The 27778-nt window shown below is 42.8% G+C and overlaps 3 protein-coding genes and 1 long non-coding RNA gene across 6 annotated transcripts in view; 2 read left to right on the top strand and 2 right to left on the bottom strand.

The window, feature by feature from the left end:
- Positions 1-1482: 1482 nt before the first annotated feature.
- On the top strand, positions 1483-6307 carry EIF3F (eukaryotic translation initiation factor 3 subunit F). Its single transcript, XM_038140977.1, has 8 exons — positions 1483-1790; positions 1905-1975; positions 2108-2187; positions 3255-3392; positions 4454-4545; positions 4755-4891; positions 5034-5147; positions 5894-6307. Exons 1-8 carry the CDS (start codon positions 1511-1513, stop codon positions 5969-5971), a joined length of 990 nt encoding a protein of 329 aa, XP_037996905.1. The 5' UTR covers positions 1483-1510; the 3' UTR covers positions 5972-6307.
- A 1310-nt stretch (positions 6308-7617) lies between these two features.
- LOC119702616 lies at positions 7618-11525 on the bottom strand. Its single transcript, XR_005257398.1, has 2 exons — positions 11257-11525; positions 7618-8841 (listed from the first exon to the last, which is right to left on the bottom strand). It is a non-coding gene; the product is annotated as an uncharacterized LOC119702616 (long non-coding RNA).
- A 294-nt stretch (positions 11526-11819) lies between these two features.
- Positions 11820-24823, top strand: ANXA7 (annexin A7). Of its 2 annotated transcripts, none has more exons than XM_038140975.1 (13): positions 11820-11922; positions 13422-13479; positions 16214-16430; positions 16745-16846; positions 18031-18071; positions 18337-18439; positions 18716-18810; positions 19490-19603; positions 20740-20910; positions 22401-22571; positions 22680-22755; positions 23822-23934; positions 24467-24823. In XM_038140975.1, exons 2-13 carry the CDS (start codon positions 13423-13425, stop codon positions 24587-24589), a joined length of 1383 nt encoding a protein of 460 aa, XP_037996903.1. In that variant the 5' UTR covers positions 11820-11922; position 13422; the 3' UTR covers positions 24590-24823. The 2 variants fall into 2 exon arrangements, with proteins under 2 accessions (XP_037996903.1, XP_037996904.1); XM_038140976.1 differs by lacking the exon at positions 11820-11922 and adding an exon at positions 14061-14137 and having other exon boundaries at positions 13439-13479.
- The window catches only part of PPP3CB (protein phosphatase 3 catalytic subunit beta), a 47158-nt gene continuing 41059 nt past the window's right edge, over positions 21680-27778 (bottom strand). The window contains exons 15-16 of one of the 2 annotated variants that reach the window (XR_005257397.1): positions 27136-27207; positions 21680-22048 (exon numbers count right to left, since the gene is read on the bottom strand). The gene's annotated coding sequence lies outside the window, so the exon portion shown is untranslated. Of the gene's footprint in view, positions 22049-24602; positions 27208-27778 lie in introns of those variants that run through there. The other variant, XM_038140974.1, reaches the window with a different exon arrangement.

Below are 27778 nucleotides of genomic sequence, written 5' to 3'. Positions count from 1 at the left end.
ACCTACAAGAAATTAAGGCTGACAGAGAAAGCCTAAGAATAGGAGATACAGTTTTTACTGGTACACAGACCTGGAAGTGCTTTTATGAAGAGATAAAATCTGTTCATGCTCCCATGCATTAGCTCTCCTTTGTAGTTTTGAAAGGTGTTCCCCACTTACGTAAGAGAAGCAAGCTGCTTCCACATAGGCAGAATGTGTCATCCTTTTACTGAGGCACTTCTTTTATTCTTGGGAGCTTTCTTCAATGACATTGTTGAAACTGCTCATTTACTGATGATGTTCAGGCCTCAACTAATGAAGCAGAGAAAACTCCAAAAGCCATCTGTCATGATAAAATGGTTAACAAAGAGAAAGCAAAGTTCTGAAAGAATCCAGTCCTCTTAGCAGCTATTGAAAGCATACATGTTTCATTTCACCGAATATCCTCAGGTGGAAGGGACCCACGGGTCCAGGAGTCACATCATGTGCCTGAGAGCAGTGTTCAAACACTTTTAAATTCTGTCAGGCTCGTGCGGTGACCACTTCCCTGGCGACCCAGTTCCAACCACCCTCTGGGTGAAGAGCCTTTTTTCTAATACCCTAACTAAATCTCCCCTGACGCATCTTCAGGCCATTCCCTTGGCTCCTGTCAGTGCCACCACAGCATCAGAGCCTGCTCCTCCGCCTCCCCTCACGAGGAAGCTGCGGGCTGCTGAGGCTTCACCACCTCAGCGACACCTGCCCCACCCGTACAGCTGCCTTGCTCGGGAGAGAACCCACGGGGCACTGCAAGGAACAGGCAAGTGTCATCCAGTAAGTGGATTTGCTGGGTAGTCACCAAACCTTGGACAGGGGCAACCAGCATTTCGTCTCGACAGAATACGTGACAACCACTAACTCTTCTATTGAGGCAATAAAGACCAACAGCCTGTGTCACAGAACCAAGACCCCAAGAACTGCATAGCCCTGCATACAGCACCACTGGAGCACCCTCCCCGGGCGCCGCGCCCGCCCAGCTGAGTTTGCAGCGCCACCGCCGCAGAGCCGTGAGGCGGCACCGGCCGCCCGCGCCCTCACGGCGCCCCGAGCCCCGCGGCAGCGGCCCTGCCGTGCCCGGCCCGCCCGCACGAGGGCGCTCACCCAGCCCCGCCAGGGGAGCGCGCAGCGCCGCTCAGCAGGCGCGACCCCGCGCAGCGCCGAGCGGCATCTCCGCAGCCAATAAACGGCCCTACAGAGGGGCGGGGAGTGCGCTGCTGGCCAATAGGAGAGCGGATAGCGGGGAGGCGGGGAATGCGAGAGCCCAATTGAGAAACCTTCCGGCCCCGGGAGGGTGGGAACAAGGGTGAGGTTCAGTCACAGACGGTGAGTGTTTTCTCCAATCAGAGCGTCTCCCTTCATCGCGAGCTTTCGATTGGCTAACAAGTAGTCTCAGTTCGCCCGTCTCGCCAATAGGAAAGCAGTGCTCTATGACAGACATTCAGCTCAGCCAATTACGGTCGGTAAGGAGGACCCAGCCTTTCTCTCTTGCAAAATGGCGGCCACAGCTCCCGGTGCGGCTCCTCCCGCGGCCGCCCCGCCGCAGAGTCCGACGGCGGCTCCCACCGCCCCGGCGGGGAGCGCTCCGCCCGCGGCCGCGCCGACTCCGCCGGCCGCGCCGGCCCCGCCACCCGCCGCGCCACTGTCAGCCGCGCTCTCGGGCCCTTTTCCCGGCGGCCGCGTGGTGCGGCTGCACCCGGTTGTGCTCGCCTCCATCGTGGACAGCTTCGAGCGGCGCAATGAGGGCGCGGCGCGGGTCATCGGGACGCTGCTGGGTAAGAGCCGCCGCCCTGCCCTGCCCTGCCCGCCGCGGCCTCGGGGGGAGCGCCTCTCCTCCCCGCGGCGCCCCCTTACCCGCTGTCCTCCGTTCCTTCCTCTCCCCCCCGCAGGGACCGTGGACAAGCACTCGGTGGAGGTCACCAACTGCTTCTCCGTCCCGCACAACGAGTCCGAGGATGAGGTACGGAGGCGGCCCGGGCGGAGCCGGGGTTCTCTCGGCGGGGCGCGACCCCCGCGCTCCCGCTGCTGGCGGCCGGTGCCCGTGTTGCCCTCCGGGCCGAGCACCCTGTAACCAGCTGTCTCCCGTCCCCAGGTGGCTGTGGATATGGAATTTGCCAAAAACATGTATGAGTTGCACAAGAAGGTGTCTCCTAGCGAGATCATCTTGGGCTGGTAAGTTGTCCTTCTGCAAGAACATGCAGGTAGTTCCTTGGATTCCTTAAACTACTTAAAATACATAATTCACTTTGTCACAGATGGAAAAGCAGAAGCACTAATGCTTGTGGCAGTCATACGTTGCAACTCTTGTTACACAGTCAGTGGTAAAGCTCCTGAAGCTCATGAAAGGAAGAGACAGTATTGGAGACTTAAAGGGTTTGCTTTTGTTTATGTCTAGCAAGGTACCACAGAGGAGTGAGTGATGTGTTAGAGAATGTGCGTCCAGCTTTGTTAGAAGAACTTACTTCCTGTAATACAACCTGTAGCATGGAAGTTAACTGGATAGAAAGAAGGGAAAATACAGAAGAGGCTTTTAATGTACCAAAGGTGTCAGGAGGAATCACTGATACCAGTTTGAGTACTTAGTTCTCTGCTGGAAGTAACCTGTGTGTGGGATGTGAAGCAAAATCAGTACAGTGTTACGGGAACAGAGTCTGTGTCTGAGTGTGTGGCACGGTGTGTTTATCACTCTTTTCGTGCCTACAAAATGGCTTCATTTTCTTTCTGTGTAGCAAGCATCCTCAACAACCTTCTAATGGCACAGCAGACTGCAATTCCAGTGACAGGAGTTTGCCTGAGAATGTGAGATGCTAATTGTAGAGCAGTTGAAGGAGCTAGATTAACGAGTTAGACCTCCTGCAGAGGGATGTGTGATTTGTGGATGACAAAATTTGTCCAGGTTTGTTTGGTATGCTTTGACTTAGATGGAAAAAGCTGGTCTGGAACACAGCGACAGATAACTGAATATTGGGTGTCTGATGTCAGTTTATGCCTGGTACTACAACATTGGCCCGTGCATATTTTGGGTGTGAGTGTGCTCAGCCTGTGATTCGTACAGTTTTAGGGACAAAGAGCCATAAAGTATAAAATCCTCAGTTAAAACACTTCTGTTTAGTATGCTGCTACAGCTCAGTGTTTGGAAACTAGTGGTTTAGGATACAAACCTGTTAAATACCAACAATACAAAACACTGGGCACTTGAGTTTTGGAAGGATGGCTTTTCAATGTGTGTTCTTTTGAAGGTATGCAACAGGCCATGACATCACGGAACACTCAGTCCTGATCCATGAGTATTACAGCCGGGAAGCACACAATCCAATCCACCTCACTGTGGACACAAGTCTCCAGAATTCACGCATGAGCATTAAAGCCTATGTCAGGTACTCTGGGAGGGGAGCAATCTGAATTACTGAGAGATGCCCCATCAGGGTAACAAGGATTGTAGTGGGGTGCGGTGTCTTGGACAATACTGTGCAGTGGTTAAACATAGTGCTGAGCCAGGGATCATGGCTTACTTCTCGTTGGAATGTCTTGACCATTGTATATAGGCTTAAAGACTTCATTAACTAGAACCTCATTGGGGTGGGAATTGTGACTTAATTAACAATTTCCAGAACATCTTTGGGGTGTTTCACAGGGTTCACACAGCTGGCAGTAATGTCACTAACTTCCATTACACTGACTGGATGCTAGCCTGTAGCCACAGGGCTTTATTGCTCGGCAGTGCACTTATACAAGTTGGAGGATTAGTGTGGTTAAAACAATTCAAACAGCATCTTCTTGATGGGTCTTTCTTCCCCTTAATCCCATCATTCTTACCAATTAACAATGGAGATTAAATATTAAGAAATTAAACTCTTCCACCTCACTGAATTCCTCCCAGTATTGGCTGAAGAGCTCTGCACTGTAAGGAAAAAACCCTTTTCTTTGTAGAGAAAGTACTGCTTCTTGACTGTGCATCTCTAAAATAGGAACTGTTCCATGATATCTTACTTACAGTGTAAATGGACTTCAAGTACTTAGAATAAATGGGTATAATAAAGGTCTTGAGAGTGCTTTTTACTTGAATTTTGTCATATTGCTCGTTGTTTCAGTCATTTCTTAAAGTGTGAAGTATTTCAGGATAGAAGAGCACTTCCACTAAAAGCAAGAAGGTACTTTGGTTAAGATGATAGTACTTAGTTCTTCATGCATTCATGGTGTCATCAAACCAGCTAGGAGTGTTCTTGGATGAAAAAGAGCAATTAATAGCATGCCAGAACTGGTTTCCTGTCCTCAGTCATCCTTGGGTCTTAAAATTGCCGATTTTGGTGACAATGAGTAACGTACTTGTGTTCACGCTTTAGTGCTCACAGAGATCTTTGAGATGGAAATCTCTTCTTTCCTCCCTTATATATGTCCATGCTGAAAACGTTTTGTTGTTATCTTTTTTTTTTCCTAGTGCCCCGATGGGAGTCCCTGGTAAAACTATGGGCGTGATGTTCACACCACTAACAGTGAAATATGTTTATTATGATACAGAGCGGATAGGAGGTGAATGCTTTCTTCCTGTTTTGGTTATAACCATTGTTGTGACAATGTTCAAATGTTTCTTTTACCCTGGTAAAACTGCCATTCTGGGAATTGTACTGGTAATCAGACTGTCTTGCTGAAGCTGGCCTAAAAAATCTTCAACAAGTTAAGGGTTTAAACTGGTATCTGTGGCAGTCAGTTTTTTTGACTGATCCTCCTTTTGCTTTCAGTGGATCTTATCATGAAGACCTGCTTTAGCCCCAACCGAGTGATTGGCTTGTCCAGTGACTTACAGCAGGTGGGGTCTGCATCAGCCAGGATCCAGGACACCCTGACCATGGTGCTGCAGTACGCCGAGGACGTGCTGGTGAGGCCAGCTTTCTGTCAGCCAGGAAAAAAGTTTGATGTTAACTTGTGCATCTGGGTTTTCTCTTTATTATTTCTCTTTCTGGGCCATAAACTTTGAGTTCCACTTATGCTGAAGTGTGTGTTTCTTTTCTTATGCTTAGTCTGGCAAAGTGGCTGCTGACAACACTGTCGGGCGCTTCCTGATGGATCTTATTAACCAGGTGCCAAAGATTTCACCAGAGGACTTTGAGACCATGTTGAACAGCAATATCAATGTAAGATCTTAATTAATTTTTCTGTGCCTTGCTAGCAATTTTGAAAACTTTTCATACAGACATAATTTGTCTATGATCTATCTTTTCATACAAACATGCTAATAGCTAATATAGCTTTTTTTTATTGTCAGTAATTTGGTGTTTTAAAGGCTGGGGGTGGATAAAGAAGCTCAGCATAAGCTTGCAGTCAACTGCAGATAAAAGTATTCATTTTTAGGATTTAGGAGTTTTACAAGTCATCTGAACACCAGTACCAATTTTTCTTTCATACTGATTGGACAGTATGAATTACCAAACTTAAAAAAATTTTATTTCAGCAATAACTGGTGACTTGCCAGATTCTTTTGCCTGAGCTGGAGTTCTGTCTCTGCATAGTACTTACAAACATGAACAAGGTTTTAGCATGCTACCTGATTTCTCTGACAGATTTTTAGAAAACTTAAATTTTCGAATGTGTTGTTCACCCACAGTCTGTAAGACCAGAACTAATTTTTAATTTTGCTTGTACCCTTTGACTTCTCTGGTTAACATGGGTGAACTTGGAGTTAAAATTTCACAAGCAGTGTTTCATATGCCAGGAATACCAAAAGCTTCCTGCAAGGGAAGCATTCCTCAGGGTAGGACTCTCAGGACTAACAATATTTCTTGTAGCTGATTGTGAAATGCTTTACAGATGTTAAAAATTCAGCTAATAAGCTATAATTCGTTAATATTTCTGATCACTGTTTTTTTCCCCTCCCTTTCAGGACCTACTGATGGTAACCTACTTGGCAAATCTCACACAGTCACAGATTGCTCTCAATGAAAAACTTCTGAGTTTATAATGAAACTTTTGCCACCCTACACTTTAAGGAGCCCGAAGAATGAGCAGATACACTTTTCTGTGGTGTTAGAAATTTCCTTGGACTGTAATTTAATGACCTACATGACTTGGTTTACATCGTTATTTGCATTGTTCTGAAAAGTCCCTAAAATGCTTTAGGAAATGAATGGGAGTGGCTGCAGTTTAGCTGAGCCTGGTATTTTAAAATGGAATATGAGAATCTTATGTCTTGTGGATTTGTCTACTTGTATAACAAAACACAGCTTTATTGTAAGAATGTATTTGGAATAAAAGTTCCATTGCAGTGGCAACAATGGCTTCTGTCCAGAAGAAAAAACTTTCTCATTTATTGTGTAATTAATCCATTTTTGAAGGGGGGGGGGGGGGGGGGCAAGATGGCATTAGTAAAGAAAGAGTGGATGGGGGTGAAGTCCAGTTCTTTGCAGGTTTTTTTCCCAACTGCTAAAGCACACTGAAAGTGTGGGGATTTGTGTTGAGGATAATATGCTTTACCATGGTGAAGGACTGCAGAATAGTCTCTGGTTTATCAGTGGTGCTATGTATATCTCTTCAGCAAGGTACTGACAGACTACAAGACAGTAAATTCAGCTTATGGTATCACTTCTATGCATATAATTATTTTCTGATTGTTGGGAAAGGAAGTAAAGGTCAATAGCATTAACCCCTCGTAAAGGGGGAGTTCAGAGAATTAAGGCCAGCAGCTGAGTTCATTGTAAAGGAGTTTGAAAAGCATTTGTGGCTAAACAAGCTTGGCTACTGGAGTTTCCACCTTTGCCAAAAAAGAAAAGGACAGTAAAATTGACAGTCCGTGAGATTTGAGGTTAAAAGTTGAGTGTTGCCAAATAGTTAACATGAAATGTATCTCGAGGAGAAAATGGGGTTTCTCTTCACATAATTTTAGCAGCAGTACAGCATTATGAAAAAGAAAATTCCTAAGTTGCAGGTGGAAGAAAGCCAATACAAATACCAGCTGTAATTTGCACAGTCCCTGCCAATAACAATACCTTTAGAAGGCTGTCTTACAGTTCAGCTGTGCTGAGGGGATACTCTGCTTTAACAGAGTTGAAGCATCCCTCTTCTACAACAAAACTGTTCCCACCTTACTAAGGACTGTGTGTAGTTTGGTGAATGAATTCAAAATTGAAGTGTGCAAAGAGTGTTCTCCAAAATTCAATCTGCCAGCTAAATCCAAGAATAAGACTCAGATTACAAACCTATAGATCCCATATTGGTTGTTCCCAATCTAGAGAGTTCCTCCAGTGACTCAATGCTAAATTCTAATTGCAAGGTCAATGTAAGTGAAAAGTGAAGGTCCAGCAAAGATTCTCATCTCATTGCAAATGTTATTTGTGAGCATTAGAACTCAACTCTGGTTTTTTATTAGTCTGAATAAAAATGTTTTGCTTTCCTTTCTCTTTTTTAAACTTAATACTCTTAAATTCAGCCATTTAATGTTTCAAAATTTTCAGATCACTGTTTTTTGAAGAAAGTTTTGACACGGCATCAAGTGGCAGAAAAGAGGAAGCAGGAAAGATGGACAAGTCTCAATTATTGCAAAGAAGTTGCGGGGGGGGGAAGCAAAATATTCTTTCCCTGCTCTCTCTGCTGCAGGAAACTCTCTCACTCCCTTTTAGGAAAAGGGAGAAAAAAAGAAAGCTACTCAGCTTTTAGAGTGTTAAAAATCTATGTTGTTTTATAGGCTAGTGCGCACAAAATGCAAAGTTCCAAGAAGAACAATTTGTGATCATTGTGGAATTTGCCAGTCCTTGCAAGTAGTGAAGACTAATAATGCAGATATTTGGTACGGGACTGAGGTTATGTCTTCCTAGGTAGAAAGATTCACTGCAAAGCAGAGGTGTCTGAAGTGACCAAAGTCCATGAGTTTGGGCCTTTGCAAGACAGGACATTACCAAATGCTTGAAGGTGGAGTAGGAAAAACGATTCCTTTTTGAAAACTGTGTTTGATCCCATCCATTCTGTCCTTGTGAGTGGACACATGGTGATCCTTACTTTGACTTTGGAGTTTTGAATGTCAGATTTCAAATTTCAGTGACCACTTTTATGAAGGACAACACTGTGAGCACAAGTGTAATGCATCATTTTGCTTGATTGTACAGCCTGAGCTGTGCTGTTACCTAGAAGGCATTCCTTCTCTAGAGTTGTAAAATGTTGACACAAATTACTAAAGGTATTCTATTGGAATTGTTCCACTCTACTGGAACCTGTCTAAAAACTTGAAGTGCAATAGAAAATCTGGTGGGAAAAGCTTGGGAGTCAAGAAACATCACCAAGGATTTCAAGCTTTAACTCTGTATTGATTTATAAATGGCATGAATTTATTAGGGAACTTTCTCCTTTTTGTTTGTTTGTTTGCATGTTTCTTCAGAATGTGGTGCTCCAAGTAATTGACAAAGTTAGTTTTACACAGTCAAGATAGATGATTATCTGGTATTCTTCTATATATTATATTGAGTATATCAATAATACAATAAAAACTTCCATCCTCTGTGATGCATTCAGCATTTTCTTTTCCTAGATGACTTCTCTGAATGAGTATCAATTCCTGGACATTACTGTATTACATTTATTTGTGACAGTGTGCATATTTTCCTGGTAAATATTAGGCTTTAAATTTAAACTACCTTGTTCAAATAACTCTTTTACCAGCTCCCAGCACTGAAGTATTTAATGGCTCACATTATGTAAACTATTAAGAATGTTAAAATGTTTAACATCTTTAGATTTTTTTTTTTTTGAATCCTGGCTTAGTTGAGCTCATCTTGGGTTTTTACCTCAGCATGAAGTTATGAAGTTCTTGAACAGTTCTTTTCCTCAATATATCACAGGCAGCTGCAACAAAGGAGGAGAGTTTCAGCCAAGCACCTCTGGCAGAGGCAACGAGGATGGGTTTGCAGTGAGCATGTTCACTTTGGACAAGCTGCAGTTTAATTAGCACACAGACATTATGCTTTGCTCTGACATCTTCCCAGCACAGTAAGGCTGCTGTGTTTCTTATCAAAATTAATACTTACAGGATAAACTATCTTATTTATAATTTATATTTAGGGAATGCCTTCATAAAAATTCAGGAAGAGGTGGTAAGGGTCCACTGTTTTTTAACTGATGAGACTCAGCAGAAGAAAATTCTATCTTGGGAATAACAAACTTTATTGTTATCTGCAATTTGAAACTTAAATCCTTGCTGCCAGAATAGCAACTTTATGTGGTGATTATTTCCATGGGATGAAGGTCACTAAATCTGAATTTTCAGTTGAGTCACTTCAGTTTCTTGGCAGAAAACTTAAACCCACTGCAAAGAGGAGGCAGCGTTTTGGTGTGCAATTTTGCGAGCCTGTGGACATACGCCACCTATACCTGAAATTCACGGGTTCAATCCTAATGATTAAAATTGATGGGAAAATGTTAGACACACAACCCTTCTAGAACAGGGGTTCCTTCTGAGCAACCCTTCTAAGCAAAACAAGCTGCTGTTCTCCTGTGCTTTGAGGAAGGATGAAGCTTCAATTTCCTCACAAGGGAACCAGAGCCTGGTTGGCAGCTCTGAACGGGGTGTGTGAAACCCTGATGCTCAGAGCAGGGCGGGTGGAGCACTAACGTGACTCACCGGCAGCGACTCCCTGGAGCAGCTAACCAAACACAGGGCTCCTCCTGCCTCCTGAAGGGAGCTGAACTCGCTCTGCTCCCTGCACACAGGGAAGGTTACCTCAACAGCTTACTGGGACTGTGCATTTTAAGACCTGCAGTCACAAGGCAGTCTAACAGGAGAAGTGGTTTTAGTACATAACGTAGACTTGGGCCACTGCAGGATCCTGTGGGTTTGTTACACTTTGACCTATGGTCCAAAGCTGACCAGTTCTTACAACAAACTTGGGGGAAGTCTTCGTTTTTAATTTAATTATATTGGCTACAGTAGAAAGCAAAACTTTATATTACTTTAGTGGGAAATAATATTCCAACCAGGACACATAGAGAAGCAGCAATGCTTTAGCTGCCTACATCACCAACAATAAATTCCTCTGGAAAAAAGGTTTGTTTCAGCTCTTTTGACAGCACTCAGCACAACTACGTAGTTGAGCCAAGTCACTCCAGACCAGAATTCTGTCCAGTACCATGTCCTAGGATCAGATGCAAGACTATTACAAAAGAGAAGAACAAAAGTTTGTCTCTGCACTAAACTTGAATTTTCTAATATTGAGAAGCTGCCTTGACTCTGCATGGGGGTTTAGAAGCTTTCCTAAATGTGTGGGCTCTAGGTATAGTAACAAGCCAAGGGATTTCTCTAAATACAGAGTGAAATTAAGTGACCACAATGGTTCCATTGCATGGTTTAAAAATGTAATTCTAAACATTCTCCTTGATACACAAACATGCAATGCATTTAACAGATTCTTCAGACACATGTAATTTTGTTAAACATATTCTCTTCCTTTTACACAAAAAGAAAGGAATTTGTTTTAAAACAAATTTTTCTTTTCTTCAGTAGCTTAAGTCAAAACAGTCCACTAAATGAAAAAGATAAAGAACTGTGTATTTTATAAATGTACTTGGTTCCCATGGAAACAAGGATTAAAATATATACCTGTCCTGACAGAAATGTGTTAAACAGGTGAAATAACGTAGCCATGAACTTGGAGTGTCAGCTGAAGAATGCTGTGAGGATTAAATCCTTAAAGCCACTCCTGATGTGTTCTGGGTAAACAAGAGAGAACAAGCCCAGTTTTCCTGGATAAGTAATGTATTACATTCATGTGGCTTTAGGTGCTCTTCATTTGAAGAGATCAAGCATGGTAAATTATTACCCAGCTATTTTCTGCTGTCTGCACTTCACGCTGTTTTATGGACAAAGAGAACAGTGGTTGTTATTTCATCTAGAGCTGAAGTGCTGCACCAGGTTACAGGAAAGAACCAAAGCTGTTTGCATTGGAATGGTCTCTAAACTGCTAACATGTTTGTCATAAATAAAAAAAAAAGGGGGATATTTTGAATAACCTCAAGTAACTGGTGCATAATATTATAGGTGAATCCTTCATAAATTGTATCTTGTTAGTCAGAATGTCTTATGAATAATTAACCATCAGGTAAAGAAAGGACTACATGTGTGTAATGTCTATTCAAAGTATAATATTAGTAAACATTACAACAGACAGAAACAAAACAGTAAGCACACTCCCCATAATTACATTCAAATAACTATAATTAAGATTTCTTTCTAGAAAAATGTATGTAGTAGTCAGTCAATCTTACCTCTATGTCCTCTTGGGACTTAGATCCTGGTCTTGAGTATCTACAGCAAAAGGAGCAGCTCCTCCAGCTCCATGCACTTAGGTTTTTTATATTCTTTGCCTGTTACACGCAGTTCTGGTGGCCTGGGTGACTTCATGGACTCCCTGCAGCTACTGAACAATGATCTTGATCTAATCAAGATGCATGTGTTAGTGGATTACAGACTTGACTTAAAACTACACGCATTAGGGCTGAACTCCATTGCAGTGGTGCTACAGGGAAACTGCAGCGTGGACTTTTCCTTCCCTTTTCTACCGGGTGGCAAAGAGTCCCGTGGGACAGCATCTCCGGGCGCTTGCTGTGTGAACGCTTCCCCTTTCACAGCTCCGCTGGCCAGCGGCCCGTGCGCCTGTGAGCTTACCTCTCGTCCGTCCCGAGAGACAGCCGGCACCTCACAGCTTCCCTTCAGCGAGACGGGCGAGCCTGCACGGACAGCAAAGGGTTCTGCGCTGGCAGGGCCGTCACTACCGGCACCGGGCGCGGTGCCCCTGCCCGCGGGGAGCGCGGCCCGTGGGCCGGGCGGGGCGGGCTCGGTGCCGGGGGCGGGGCGGGCATCGCCGGCCGCACGGGCTCCATTTTGCGGTGTGGCTGCGGAGAGAGGCCGGAGGCTCCGCAAGTTCCCCTCAGGTGAGGCGGCTGGGGGGGAGGGAGGAGCGCCCGCCCGCCACTCGCCCCAGCCCCGCCGGCTCCGTTCGCACCGCCCGGGGGCCCGGCCGCAGCCCCGGCTCTGCTCGTACATCGCCCGGGGGCCCGGCCGCAGCCCCGGCTCTGCTCGTACATCGCCCGGGGGCTCGGCCCCAGCCCTGGCGTGTAGATGGAGCCCCGGGCAGCGCTCCCGGAGCCGCGGCCGCCCGCGGCTCGGGGCTCGGCAGGTGTCCGGCCGAGGGAGGTGCCGCCTGCCCAGGGAGCCGCACCCCCGGCGGGAGCTGCCCCGGCGCTGCGGAGCGGGGACGAGTTCAGGTGGCCCCGGGAGAAGTAGGTACCGGGACACCGGGATACTTGCCTGCGCCCGCAGCTCCACCTCGACGGAGGATTCGCGGGGCCGGCCCGCGGCTGGCGGCTGAGGGAGCGGGAGGAGCCCGGGGCGCTGCGTGACTGCCCTGAGGAGCGGGGCGGCGGCAGGCGGGCTCCTTGCAGGCGGCGGGGGCGGGCGCGGTGCCGGCGGGGGTGCGGGGCCGGGCCGGGCGGTCCCGGCGGAGCAGCCGCAGCGGGGAGGCTTCTCGGTGTTTACAGGCAGAGCCCCCGCCCAACGCACGGAGCGCGGCGCGCCCGCTGATGTTGCACCGCGGGCCAGCGCCGCCGCTGAGTCACAGCCGGCCCCCGGCTCAACCCGCCCCCTGCCCATCCGGGGACAGGGGGGAAACGGCAGCCTGACGGAAAAAAATCAGTTGTTGTTTTGGTTATAAAAGTAGTTATGTCAGAGCCACTGTTCAACTTGAGGATGCTAGTGCCAAATTTAAAGTCCATTTTTTCCGCCGTCATTAAAAGTTTCATAACCTGGCTAATGGTCTCGAATCTCCCTGCCCAGCTGGTTGGCAACATGCAGGATGATCTCTACCCCTACTCCCCAAGTCCCTCTGTTAAAAATGTGACTAAAATAAACAGTTTCTGCCAGGAAATAGAAATTTGCTCCACAAATGAAGTAATGCTGAGGGATTATACCTGTTCTTATCAAATTACCATTTTACATGGCATAGCTAGAGTACTGCTCTTCTCCCAGGAACAACCCTGTGAGCAGAGCAGTGCAGGATGATGGATACAGGTGCTTGGTGCAGTCCAGAAACCTACATGGTTTCTGTCCAGGCAAAGGGTCCAAGCTCCACCTCAAAGTGTATCCTGTATTTCAGAGCTTTCTGGAAGTTTGAGCCTCTTATCATGCTTAAATGTCTGTCTGACCCTAAACAAGAGTGATAGTTAATTACTATAATTACTGTAAGTTGAAGATGCTTCCCTTCTGAATTCTGATCGCTGTGGTCAGATGTAGGAGAGAAAAAAAGGAAAAGTTCTGTGGGTTAATAGCAGATTATTCAAGTGATTTAACAGATAATTAGCAAGTGAATACCTACTACAAACTCAAAGATAGTGCTTCACAGTGAAAATACCTTTTTTTATTTTTTCTTCCCCAGAATGTCGTACCCAGGTTATCCCCCTTCTGATGGCTACCCTGCTTTCCCAGGTTATCCTGTAAGTATGGCTCTTGAATGTGTTGCATTCCTTACACACTTGGTGTTCTTTGAATACCCCTTCTGACGGTGCTCCACGTGTCTGTAAACAGTAGCTAGTAGTAAATAGTAGTAGTCAGTTCATGTACCCTGTTCTCTTGTGATTATGGTCTTTGTTTTCCTCTGTGTATCTCTGGGGATGACTTTACAGCTGTCACACAAGAATTCCAAGAAGGAAGCATAGTTTATTAGTGATGCCTATTGTTCCAGAAAGGTCTTGATTTATTTTATCTTGTGAGTTCGTTTTTTTAAATACAGCTGTCTCATCTCAACAATTATTTTTGGTTTTTTTTTTTTTTAAGTTTCTTCTGTAAATAGGAGGCTCTTTACATGTAGGGTTAGAAGTAATCTCTGAACCAATCTGTACAAAATACTCACATAGCCATATCCCAGGATTTACAGAGATGTTCAACAAGCTTCAGTGGTCACAGCCATCAGGAGGAGCTTGGAACACTTCACTCAAGTAGCCCAGCTTTCATATAACACCACGTAAATAGTCTTCTGAGGATAGAGGACACTGTATCTTGACTACCCTATCCACAGGACTATTCCTCCTTCATCTCACAACTGAATGGACCAAAAATTTGAAGGAAACTTAATGGAAAGCTGAAATGTATCAGGTATGGCTGATAGTGCAGTCTTTTTGATATGCCTGCAATATTTTTCAAAGCTAGATTGATCTCTGTGCTTTTATGGCACTGATCATGGCACTTGTCATGCTGCAATTGTGGGGATTTTACCTGTGTCCTATGTAGTACAGGTAAAGATCAGACTTGTGCACAGATCTCAGCCCAAATGCCTTTAAGATACTGAAATACATGAAAATAAATACATGAAAAATATAAATATATACATACAAATACATGCAATAAATTCTCTGATGATTTTGCTTTACAATCCACCCTTACTTCTTCTGAAACACTAAAGTCAGTCAAATGAAAGACAAACATGTAAGAAACAAGACTATTAACTCCAGGATTTCTTTTCTTCCCTTAAGGATCTGCTGAACCCTCATGATTTTAGATGTAGTTTATTTTTAACTACATCTGAAAATATCTTTTTTTCTTAGCTATCATCTAAAAAATAGCCAGCTTCAATGAATTAATTTTAAAGACCTTTTAGACTTGTTATCTATGATTTCCTAGTCTCATTGATGATGCCCAATGTGATAACCGATTTAAAAAACATATGTGAAATTGTTTTTTCTGCAGCACCAGTAGTAATCTGAGCAAGGCTTTTGAGGATCCTAATTTTGCATTTATGAATCTAAATTCCAATAAAATCTTGTTGTTGAGTCAGGCAGAGAAATGTTAGACTGTACCTCTGGGGAAAAGAATATTATATAGCCTGGACACAGGAATTTGGGGGAAAAGAATATTATATAGCCTGGACACAGGAATTTGGTAGAAATCTTGGGGCAGCCAAGCCCGAGAACATTAAAGATGATTCCCAGCAAGTGAGTAATGGGTCCATCCATCATGCCTCATTTTGAAGATGATTTTGAATGCTTAATTTCTAAGATCATGTATAATAACTTTTACCTTACAGGGCTTTCTCTTAGAGATCCAGATCATTCAAGTAAATATTTCTAATATATCTTAATGCTAATAGCAACCTTTGTGTTATGGCTGGTAAATCATACATGTAGCAAAACAAGTATGTTGGACTTGTTCTTTTTATTTAAAACCTGTAATAGGTGTTCAGTCTGACTCAATGATCCAGATTTAATCATTGAATGGCCATGGCTTTATAACCTGGATTCCAAAGGAAATGGGAAAAAAAAACCCCAAAAAATTCTTACCCTATAACATTTGAAAATACTGTTTGTGCAAGAGAGACAGAAGTTTCAAAGCTACTATGCTCTTTAAAGTCTTTTAGCAGGGGGTGAGCTCCTAATGCTGCAAAGAGAGCAAGCTGAGCTGAGCTCACCTCCTCCTTGTGTGGGATAGAAAGAGCAGCTTTCCAGTAAAGGACCGGGAGTCACAGTGGCTGACAAGACGAGTGTGGCTCAGCACTGCGAGTCCTCAGGGAGGAAGGCTAATGACACAGCAGGCTTTAGCAAGAGCAGCTCTGCAGTACTGTGTCTGGTTGTGGCCTCCCTGTACAACAAAGACATCGACAAAGAGGAGCATGTGCAGGGAAGGCTGCTTGCCTGGAGCAGAGCAGGCTAAGCACAGATCTGTTCAGTCTTCTGCTGGGTGAGAAGGAGCAATAGAGACATTGGAGCCAACTCTTGTCAGAGGTACACAGTGAAAGGGCAGCTAGCAAATACAGGTTGCAATTGCAGTTTGGTTTGAGGAAAACATTTTTCTCTAAAGAAGAGAGTGCTCAGACACTGGAACAGGGGCCCAGAGAGGCTGTGAATTGGTCATTCCTTGTATATACTGAAAACTTGACTATCAGGCCTTGCATGAGCTCACCCAACTCCAAAGCTGGCCCTGCTTTGAGAATGGATCACAGGCCATCCAGAGGTGACTTTCACCCTGCAACACTGATTCTGTGTCAACATAGGAGATGCATCAGAACACCCAACTAGGAGGATCCCATCCAGGCTTCAGGAATTCTGCTGCTTCAAGCCCTACAGCTAATTGTATAATTCACGTTGTTATTATACACATGGACTTTTTGGCAGCTTGGGTGTTTTTACTCTAATGTGCTGTTAGCAGGAATACAGACATCCCATTTTTGTGTTTCAGCCAACAGGACAGGAGTCTGTCTATCCACCAGCTGGTCAGTATGCCTATCCTCCTGTTCCTGGAGGATTCCCTCCATCAGGAGGAGGGACCTATCCTGCAGCACCACCAAATGCTGGGTTTCCAGGGGCAGCAGGGTATCCTGCCCCAGGGGGCTACCCCCCTTCGGGGGGCTTTCCTGGAGCTCCCCAGGCTGGAGGAATGCCACCTTACCCTGGAGGTAAGATCCTTTGTTAGAGTACCAGTCAGGAGTGATTTCCAGTGTAACCATTCCCCGTGCTTGTCAGAAACAGCAAAAAGCAGCTTTGTTCAGGGATGGGTGTAGGCAGCAGCACGCAGGCAGCCAGGCTGCCATCCAGCAGTAAATACCTGAGTGCTGATAGCAGAGCTTGGTGGTTCTGGGTCACTGCACAGACATGGAGAAACCGGTCTCTTACGTAGTTTTGTTTAGTAACCTGGCTTCTGTTGTGTCAAGAAGTCAAGTACAAAATACTAAGTGTGCTAAAGCCTTTTTTTTTCCCCTGGCTCCTCCAGGCCCTGGCTTTGCTGTGCCTCCCACTGGGCCTGGCTTTGGTGGCTATCCACAGCAGCCTCCTGCCCAAAGCTATGCTGGAGGTGGACCAGCACAATTTCCAGGTATGTTATATGTAAGAAACTCCAAGCATCCACGGTTAAACCAAGAGCCTCCAGGGTAGGTAGTAACAAATTAAGGTCTTACCTTTGTTACTTGTAACTGTTGAGGTCTGTATGCTGTGCACCTCCTGCCACCTTTCCTGACCAGGCCACTGAGGGGCTGATAAGAACCATGTCTGTAGGTGCTACATCCAAAGGGAATGGCTGCCCTTGAATAATGGTCATGATGTAGTGGTTTAGGTGCCTAACCTTTTTCAAACTGCAAGTATCTGAAGAGAACTGTGAAATCCAGTGTCCACATTCAGTGAGTATCTGGCAGTTCTATTAATCTCAATTGCAGTTTTGAGATCTGTGTGTTCACAGTGATTCCTGACACGCTGGAGAAAGAGGAAAGGAGAATGCACACATTGCTTAAAAGCAGTGCAGTGTTTGTAATGCTTTGAGTGGTCAGTTGCTATAGAGATATTTTCTTTTAGAAAATCATATACAGAGACTATATGGAGACTATAGAGATGATTTTCTTTTACCTTAGAGATGATTTTCAGTTACTTTAGAGATGATGTCCTGGAATGTATCAGTTGAGTTTTAAAGAAATTCAAAGGAGCAAAACCTTTCTGTTTTATAATTGCTCTGTTAACTCTAGTACTGAGTTGCTATTAAAATAATAAGGAATGTGCATACATATTATGAATAAAAATAAAATTACAGTACAAAAAATTAGTTTTAGCTTTTGTATTACCAGTGCTTTTGATTACAAAATGAGATTCCTTCAATCCTTTTTGCAGCAATGAATTCTGAATATTTATTGTTTACATGCTAGGCATTTTAAAATGTACATTACATCTTCTAAAGAGAGCATGGAACACACATTCTTTGTTTGTTTGGGCTATTTTGGCTTCTGTCAAAAATAGCAGATTTTCATAAGGAGAGATCCTTCCAGTTCCCACAGCACCAGTAAGTTTAGTATTTTTAGAATTGCCTTGCTAGTGTATGTACCAAAATGCATCTGTGATTGCTGCTTCCCAATATCCCCAAGGGAAGAAATTCAGTTACTGAGTGTGGTAGGCACCATTAGGAAAGAGGCTGTGGGCAGTGGTAGGTCTGGCTTTATATTCAGATTAGATGGCATTTCCATAATAAGAGGAGGCCTAATTAATTTTTCCCATCTTGTTCTTTATTTTCACTAGGATTTCCTGGTGGACAAGTACCATCCCCAATGCCTGGTTCGGTATGTGCTGTTTTCTTTTCTAGAATTATGTGGCTTCTGTAGTTTTAATATTTTTACAGCTGATTTCCAAAGGTTTCAATTTTGTTCTGCATCAGGAGTTTCCATCTACCCTCAGAGTAATGCTGCCCTGATTCTGTGTTAGAGGAAGAAATGGTGAACTAATGGAGAACTTCTTCTGAAGTACTGATTGCAAAGTACTGATTACTGATTTTAATTTGAATCTTTATTGTGTAGATATCTAGTTACATGTGACTCTTATTTTCAGCCCGCTGCAGTGGTTCAGGGTACCCAGGGTACAATTCAAGCTGCTCCAAACTTCGATGCTGGAAGGGATGCAGAAATCCTACGCAAAGCTATGAAGGGTTTTGGTAAGTAAGAAATAGAAGTATTGATCTAACTTCTTAATGCCATTTTGTTGTTTTCTTCAGTGTTTATTTAACTATACTTCCCCCCCACAAGCTTTTCAAAAGTTACCTTTTCAAAATGGCCAGGGCTACTTAGTAGATGAAGTTACACAGAGAATTTGGTGGACTTAAATAACAGCCTCTTATTATGGAATTGTGCCCAAATGCAACAGTATAAAATGCACAGTTTTGGAGGAACTGTATTGCATTGTTACATGACATTGCCCTTCTGTTTCCAAGGAACTGATGAGCAGGCCATCATAAATGTTGTTGCTAACCGCTCCAATGATCAAAGGCAAAAAATAAAGGCTGCTTTCAAGACTATGTATGGCAAGGTATGTTCACTAGTTATTTGAACTGGGAAACAAACCCACACTTTCAGCTGCTGCGCTTTAACTGCCTGGCTGGATTTTAGTCCTGGGGAATTATTTGAGCATTTTTTAAATGCACTTATTTTGGTTATATTCCTTATGTAGTGGGAGCCATCTGGTATAGGGTTGTCCTGATACTTGGCAGAAGGAGGGTGGGGGAAGGCGAAGACTGGAGGCTGTCTCTGTCACTGACCACACAAGAAGCTTCTCTAATGCTTGACAAAAAATAATCAAGCTTAAACTGCCCTTGTATTAGTGTCTGACACTACTGAGTTTTTTTTTTGCATACAAACCAGCACTGAAGTCTTCTTTTTCCCAAGAAACAAACTGAGAAATGATTGAGGATTTGATAATAAATAAAATTCCAGGTTGATTTAATTTCTTCCCTGATATTTTTGCAACTTAAAGTGAAATTTTGTAGTTGTGGCATTAGTCAGGAGATAATGGAGAAGAGCTGAGCTGTCAGAGATTTGGACAGGGGGAAGTTATTAATAAGAAATAAAACAAAGCTTTACAGGGAAAACAGCACAAAGGTAGAAAGGCAGAAATAAATCGTAGAAGTTCTAGTTTGACCTTTCTTCGGTGTATAATTTATATATGCCTAACACTCTGCAAAGCCCTTTCTGTGTTTATAATTGAACAGGATTTAATTAAAGATCTGAAGTCTGAGTTAAGTGGTAACGTGGAAGAATTGATTCTAGCCCTCTTCATGCCTAGTACCTACTATGATGCCTGGAGTTTACGTCATGCGATGAAGGTATGGCATTCCTGCGAAGGAAACAGTTTAAAACTATCTTAAAATGCTCATCTAAGAATACCTGGTCCCAGCATTGTTGAAAAATCCACTAGTGTCAAACAAATCCTGGGATTGCAGGGCTTAAAATTCTTTTCTGCTGTGTCCCCCAGTTCCAGACAATTTCTGCAGGATTAGCCAATTAGCCAGGGCAGATGTCCATTCAGCAGAGGAGGAAGTGCTGCAGGACAGAACCTTGTTCTCCACTACTTGGGCATAATTTTTGCTAGAACCTAGAAAGGGCCAGGGTGCTGTTAAAACCATAACCACTTTTTAAACTATATACCTTTCCTTACTAGGAACAAACCTTTGTTACTGAAAGGTATTTTTGGATTATCCTTTTTTTACCCCCAAAAGACAATGAAAAAATAATTTCTTTACTGGAATGTCTTGCTTGAGCTGCAGCAGCTAGCAAGTGAAAATTAGTAACTCAACCCATGTATGAATGCACACCTTTTAGAGAATGTGGAGCTTAAATGAAGATCTGCCTTTAATGGGAAATAGCCACTCAGCCATTTTCAAAAATTCATAATATATGATTACCTAGAAGTCTCACATACATCTCCTCTCCTATCTAATCCTTCCCTGATTTGAGATGCTCATGCCAGTAAGATCCCTCTGTACACAGAAATCACAATTAACTTTTATTCTGGGGAGAGGGAAGAATCTATAAAAAGTTCCACACTGGGGAAGCAGCCATATTTGGATAGGGAATACTCTTTTGTACTGACCAAAACAGAATTTGCATGTGTACCTTTGACTAATGATTATTATAAGGCTTTACCTTCCTTTAGTAAATTTCCAGATTAAGGTTGCCAAATAATTTCCTTCCTAAACCATTTTCCATTTAACTTTGGCGGTGTCACTGATGCGGATGTGCAGGGATGATTTGGGGTGTTTCTCTGAACTGGCATGTTTGAGGATATTTCATTCCATTTTAAGTACACAGTAGGCTTGGTGCTTTCACACTACAGGGATACTGCTCTTACAATCTAGATTGTATTAAATTTTGAAATACCAGGTAACTGCCTTATTTCACAGTTGAAGGAAACTGCTTAGGTAGTGCTCTGTATTTATGCCTCTCTTTTGTCTGCCTACAGGGAGCAGGCACTCAGGAGAGTGTGCTGATTGAGATCCTTTGCACAAGGACAAACCAGGAGATTCGTGAAATAGTGAACTGCTATCAATCAGAATTTGGAAGGGACATTGAACAAGACATCAGATCAGACACTTCAGGACACTTTGAACGATTACTTATATCTATGTGCCAAGTGAGCTTTTTTTTTTAATATAACAGTGTACAGTCTGATATGTTTAGTCATAATGGCTCCACAAATAGCCTGTGTGTGCTTAGCACAAGGCAGGCTTTTAAGAAATTAGCCCATGGTCATTAATTTATTCCCTAAGATATGACACTTCAGTCCCTCCTCAAGAGATACTTCTTATCTACAAATCCATGATGAATTCTGTGACCTAATTTAGCACCCTCAATTAATATCAGAACTTATGTGGAAAAATTGTGCAGATGCAACCAAGTGGTTCCCTAAAACAGTGCTCTACACTGCTGTTAGAGCAAGATGCTTTTTATATTTCGCATATGTTAACAAAGCAATCTGGGTGAAGCTGGCTGGATAATCTCTGTGGTATGTAGAATGCCTGTGAGAATCCCTACAAACAAGGTAAAATGTGCCACAGGGCAAAACCTCCCCCCATGTTACTCCACAGCCTGCCCTCCCTTTATGTCACCAGATGTAGGGAGGTGCTGCTGTTGAACTCAGATGATCACTGGAGCTTTTTTATCCCATATCATTTACTAGGGCTTATTTTGTGTTGAAGAATAGTAACTTGCAATTACTCATATTTTGGAAGAAATATGTAACTAATGCAGCTTCCCACATTTCTGTGATCAATTTGCCTATTTTTGTTAGGATTTCTATGACACTTCTCTATCGCATTGGCTTCTTCCTTTGTGAGAGTTCAGCTATGCTCTAGATACTTGATTAAAAGTCAAAATCCACAAGAAAGCAAATCTGGAGAAGCTCATGCTGCTAATTTTTATTTTGATAAATCCAGTAGTTTACAATAACTGACAACCACATCATTTAAATAGTATATTAACCTCTATAGATACAACAGTATTGGAGAGAATGTATTCAGCCTACTCAGCCAGTATGTTTAGCAGTGTCCATCCATGCACTGGGCAGCAAAATGCCAAAACAACCACCAAAGCACATAAAATGTCATATAAGCCCTACTGACACAAGTGTAGTAAGTGGTTTCTAAAGACATTCTTACTTGAAAGGAGCAACTTCTAAATAAAATAGGAGGGAAACCTGAGATATTTCAGGTGTGCATATTCAGTAAGATAATTCATTAGTTCATTTGGGAAGAGTCTTTGCAACTTGAAGCCTAGAAACAAAGAAATCAAGAGAAAGCTTACATTATTAAGTAAAATAGAGAATTAAGTACAGTACTTAATTAGAACTATGAGATGGTTTGTAGGGGTGAAGTTGTCTGAGTCAGTGTATCTGCAGTTTAAAGCATGTCCTACAGATAGGGTTCTGAGCCACTTTTGTATTTACTTCCTATAAAGAATATTAAACCAAAGAGAAGTTTTAAAGCAATGTAATGTATTTCAAACTACTTCTCTTTCTGCTTCAAGCTTTGAAGATATATGCTTGAGGTCTATGTACACTGCAAGCAGTTAGAGCACAGCTTTCTCTGTGAAATTTCACTTGAATTCTGTTGTCTTTGCATTAAGGGTAATCGTGATGAGAATCAAACTGTGGATTATCAAAAAGCTCAAGAAGATGCTCAGCGTCTGTACCAGGCTGGTGAAGGAAAACTTGGGACTGATGAATCTTGCTTTAATATGGTTCTGGCAAGCAGAAGTTTTCCCCAGCTGAAAGCAACAATTGAGGCATACTCCAGGGTAGGAGGTCTTCACTGATTTCAAATAAGCTTGCTCAGTGTATTTTAAATTAAGGTTCTAGTTGCTACTGCATTTCATCATCCACATATTAATCTCATCTATTTGTAGATTGCTAATCGTGATTTATTAAGCAGCATTGATCGAGAATTTTCTGGAAATGTGGAACGTGGTTTGAAGACTATTGGTAAGTTATGTGTTCTTCCCTCCCTCATCCCTTAGGAATTAAACCTAAATGTAACCAAAGAAAAATCCAATTCAGCACTGGCCATATGGCAAATGATCACATAATCGGAGACTCTGCTAGAACAGACGTAGCTTCGGTTATTCAAATGATTCATCTTGAACTTAAGTGAAGAAAACAAGCAACCATCATTAAGAAGTCAGTTTCAAATAAGAAAAGGCACATAGAAACTACTTGTCACTTTTGTGGGGAGGCAGGCAAGTGCTCAGAACCAAGGGTCACTGGTTAGTGCTTGTAGCTGTGTAATTCAGAGTTCTGCAAAGGGGGTACCAGTGTCACAGAGCCGTGACTGGGTGTGCAGCTCCTCAGCAGAGACAGCTGAGCCACCCACACAAACAACCTCAGAGCCAATATGAACCCACTGAAGACACAGTTCCCTTTCCACCCCCCTTCCCCACCACCATCTACCCCAAAAAGCTCAGCTGTGGCTAAGGACAAGCTTAGCAAAATAGAAGATGTTGTTTTGAATTCATTTTTTCCTACTGACTTGTTATAATAAAGCAGTTCAACACAATTCAGCACAATTAACTGATGGTGAAAATCAGTAATATTTAGTAGTAAATCTGGAGACACCAGTCATATCAGTGCTTACCCAAATGACAGCAATGCTGTAGCCATAATGGATAAGCAAAAACTCCCCAGAGTATATTCTACTCAAAAGTTTAATGGGAAAAAATCAGGTCTTAGAATCAGGTAGAATAGTGGCTTGTCTCTGAGTGTGAACAATCTACCTGAAACAAGATCTATTCTGTAACCACAAGAGTTGCAGAACTACTAGAGAACATTCTACATTTGTACTTTTCCTAGTGAAATTCTAGCAATGGAACATGAGTAAAATACCTTGTGTGACAATACCAGCTATCCAAGGAGAAGAACTGTTTTTGAATTACTTGTTAAGAATTAAGATTTCAGGGAGTTTTGAAAAGCACTTCCAGAGGAGTTAACTGCTACTAACTGTAAGTTTTTGTGTGAAGGAATAACTCATTTGACCAAATATACTTTATTGCAGTGCAATGTGCTTTAAATCGCCCAGCCTTTTTTGCAGAAAGACTTTATTATTCTATGAAAGGAGCTGGCACAGATGATTCTACCCTCATCAGAATTGTAGTCAGTCGCAGTGAGGTAAGAAATTCTCTCCTCTGTACCCGTCACATGCAGCAGAAAACCATCTACCCAAACCAGCCTGTCACTTAGTCCTCCTTGCACAGGTGTAAAATCAATGTACTGCATGAAACTTTTATGGGGCTTACATTTAGATGCATGTGTTAATTAGTTTTAAAGCCAGCTTTCACATAATAATTAATTTATAGGTAATTAATTAATTAATGAGCTTTGCCTAGATTGCAGTAACTGCTTGTTTTCCTTTTTGACTGTTGTTGCCCATCTACGCAGCAAGCGAGCACCTCCAGGTGAGAAGTGCACCTGTTCACAGGTAGGGCAGCACAATCTTAACAAAGCATGGAACGAGTGCTGCACTCTGCTTTGGGAGCTGCTCCTCTGTGCTTGGAGGGACCAGCTGGCACAGGGTTAATCATTGCACATCTCACCCTTGGCATGTGTTCTCCAGTTCACAAGAGAGGAGGTGTGGGGTGACTGTCTAGGGTTCAAATCATACACTGTGGTTGAGTTTTCTACTTTTTTTGTCTTTGCATAGATTGACCTTGTGCAAATTAAACAGATGTTCACACAGATGTATCAGAAGACATTGGCTACAATGATAGCAAGTGACACAAGTGGTGATTACCGGAAGTTGCTGCTGGCAATTGTTGGGCAGTAGAAGAGGATTATCTGGTTTTTTGGTTTGTTTTTTTTTTGAAACAAACTGAAGGACATGAAACATGCTTTAAGTAGATACTAACTATCCCTGTAAAAGAATAATTTTAAAGGTTGCCTAATCAAATATGCCTTCTTGATGATTCAGTAAGCTTTTTGCACTTACGATGCCTTAATTTACAGCACATAATATTCTTTATTGTATAATAAAAGATATATCTTGTCTATTAGACCCTAAGCCTTAGTCTTTTTGACCCAGATGAAACCACTTCCCCTTTACTGGATTCCTGCATGTGTCTCTGTGGGAGTCAACTGTTTCAGCCAAATGAATCTCCAGCACTCAACGAGTTTCCTGAAATACCTATACTGCTGAACTTACTGTAGAAGACAAAGCCTGAGGCTGTGCTATAAAGCATTTTACACCCAGTCCCCTTTTAATGTGTTTCCATGATAATGTTGAAAAACAGGCAAGTGCACAGTTTAAGTCACGATACAGTGACAGTTTAGAGGCCTTGGCAGAATCTGACTGCACGCACCTATTCAATTCCTTAAATTAGTAGTTAAAGGTAATGGTAGCTAAGGCAGCAATGGAAAGGAGAAATCATCTTGGATCTGATTCTGAAGTCTCTCCTTGTAAAGGAAGCAGCTGACCAAGCAGTAAAAAAGCCTTTATTTAATGCTAACCTGTAAATCCAACACAAAGCAGTTGTGACCTACACAATATAAATGGCTATGTGGATGTTTTCAAAGGATTTAAAGAGAACAACTTTGAACAGCACATTTGGTTTTTTTAGAAAGCTGCAATGAATCTGTCCCCAACCATAAATTTAAGAGAAACTTCAAGTCCAGCAGTAATAAGCAGTGTGTGCCTTCAGCAATGCTTTAATAAGTAACAATTGTATTATAGGACACCCTCACACAAACAGCACAAACCTATTTCTATTATCATCAGACAAAAGGCGCTAGGGCTGGTAGAGCTGGTTCCAAGATGAGAAACCTTTCACTCTGCACAGCATGAACATAGAGGTTTTTGCACAGCAACAACAGATTATCGAGTGTAACATACAAAAAAAGCTTATTAAAAATATTTTACTTATATCGGTGGTCTGCAACCTAAGTATGATTTTAGACTATAAACTTTTTCTGATACTGAGAAATACATTTCAGCTGGGTCAGATTAATTATTTCAAATACAAATTAGATGGAAGATGATTTGGAGAGACTAGAAGACATTCTACTCTGCACTGCTTTGGTCATCCTTAGTGCAAGCATCCACTGAGATAGATATACATGTGTGTGTACAGACAGCTATCTGTCAATAGCTTTCCAAGCTTGACCAAGATTCTTACAAGCTTTGGTTCTCATTTATTTGTTCCTGAACAAACTTCCTTACATATGAAGCACCTTAACACTTAATAATTAAAGCATATTATTGCATATATGTCTTTTTATGTGACCAAAAATCTCTACCAATTTGCTTGTCATTCAAAGCAGAATATTGATTAAATCTGGCTCATACATACTATCACAAGAAAATGAACAGATGAACAGGCTTCCATGTTCTATTCTATGTGAATGAAAAACATTTACCTGTTTTATGGCAAAAATATTTTCATTACATGCTAACAACAATGAATTGTTAAATGGGTAGCAAGAATTGAATGACTGACAATGAAATTTTAGCAAAAAATAGGCAAGGAAAGACTGAACGGATACTGTCTAAGCTGCCTCTGAAAAAGCCTTAATTTTCTACCTAGCTTACATAACAGTGCTTTCAGATTAAACATTAGGAAAAAAGCAAGCTGTTAAGAGGGTCTTCCCTCCAAAAGCGTTCAGACTCGCACCAGAAGAGACCTCCCTTTCTAAGAGAAAAACAGCCTCAATCCCAACCACTTGGCTTTTTGCGAGGGGGCCAATCTTCACAATTCAGGACATAGGAGTAGAGGAATTTTTCCATTTCACAATTTAATTTAATAAGCTTTGAAAGGAAACCTGTTTCACACTATAATTCTGGGAGGTGAAGGTGTTGGCCATTGAACTGGATATAGGCAGGTTGTGAACTCAGCTGCTCTTCCCTGTTTGGCTCAGCAAACAGCAGCCCATTCCCTGACAGCACAGTACAAAGCCCTGCTGGAAATAACCCCCCAAAACCTGAGCTAGCTCGGTCTGCACTTCTGCTTCTCAGTTCCACCAACACAGAGCTACGCTCCTTGGGATAGTCAGAGACCCCAGCCCACCTCTGAATCTTTGCTGATGTTGCCCTCCAGGTAAACACACCACAGATGACAGTCCCACCCCTCAGCCCAGGGAAGAAGTGACCCACATGTGTCTGCTGAGCCCAAGGCAGGGCAGGAAGGCACTGATCACTCCAGTACAAACCAGGAACCTGCCAAGTCTCTCACAGCTTTTGCTGCCTGTCTCCTTTGGCTGTAAAAGCCAAGCCTTCTCCCGTCCCTACCCAAGAACAGAATAAGCACATATAGGTGACTATTTTTTTCTTTCCCTCCTTAAAATGCTGAAAGCATAAAACAAGTAATGCGAACTACTTACAGTTTTCTGGGAGTAAGGAAATAATTTCTTCTCCCAAACAATATAAGAATTAGAGATGGCTCCAGACTCCACCTTACAGAAACACAGAAAATGAGTGCCTACTTTACAAACAGGAACACCCCCAGACCCAACCCTGTTACCTGACTACTTGCTTAAAAGGTGACAGGAGAAACACAGCATGAGAAATCAGGCCAACAACTACCCAGTGTATTTTCCTTTACTGCAGATCTGCCTTCATATCTGGCAAAAACCTCTTACAAACAATGGATACTGCAAGGAGTCCTTACAGCAGCGAAACAGATACTGCAAGGGAATCCTCACAGAAGTGAACATCGTCGCTGCTGGGCACTTACTGCCACACAAGTATCAGAACCAGTTCTCGCCAGTTACCGTGAGGTCTTTCCAAACAAAGATTGTATCTGTATTTTCTTCATATACACAATTCCAGCTACTCAAAATCCTCATCACAACCAAGATCTAAATACCAAATCAGGACAAATACTTTCTTGTGAGGTTGTGACATTTTCCACTAGCACTTACAAGGAGAAAGGTACCATCACCATGTTCATCATAAAATTTCAGTTGTACTTAGTGATAGGTTTCTGTTCTGCTCTAATATGACGCTGTATGCAGACTGCACAGC

The sequence above is a fragment of the Motacilla alba genome, chromosome 6 (assembly GCF_015832195.1).
Source record: "Motacilla alba alba isolate MOTALB_02 chromosome 6, Motacilla_alba_V1.0_pri, whole genome shotgun sequence".
In the NCBI taxonomy this organism is placed as follows: domain Eukaryota; kingdom Metazoa; phylum Chordata; class Aves; order Passeriformes; family Motacillidae; genus Motacilla; species Motacilla alba.
Note: the sequence above shows the minus strand (reverse complement) of the source record. Positions and strands in the feature narration are given on the sequence as shown.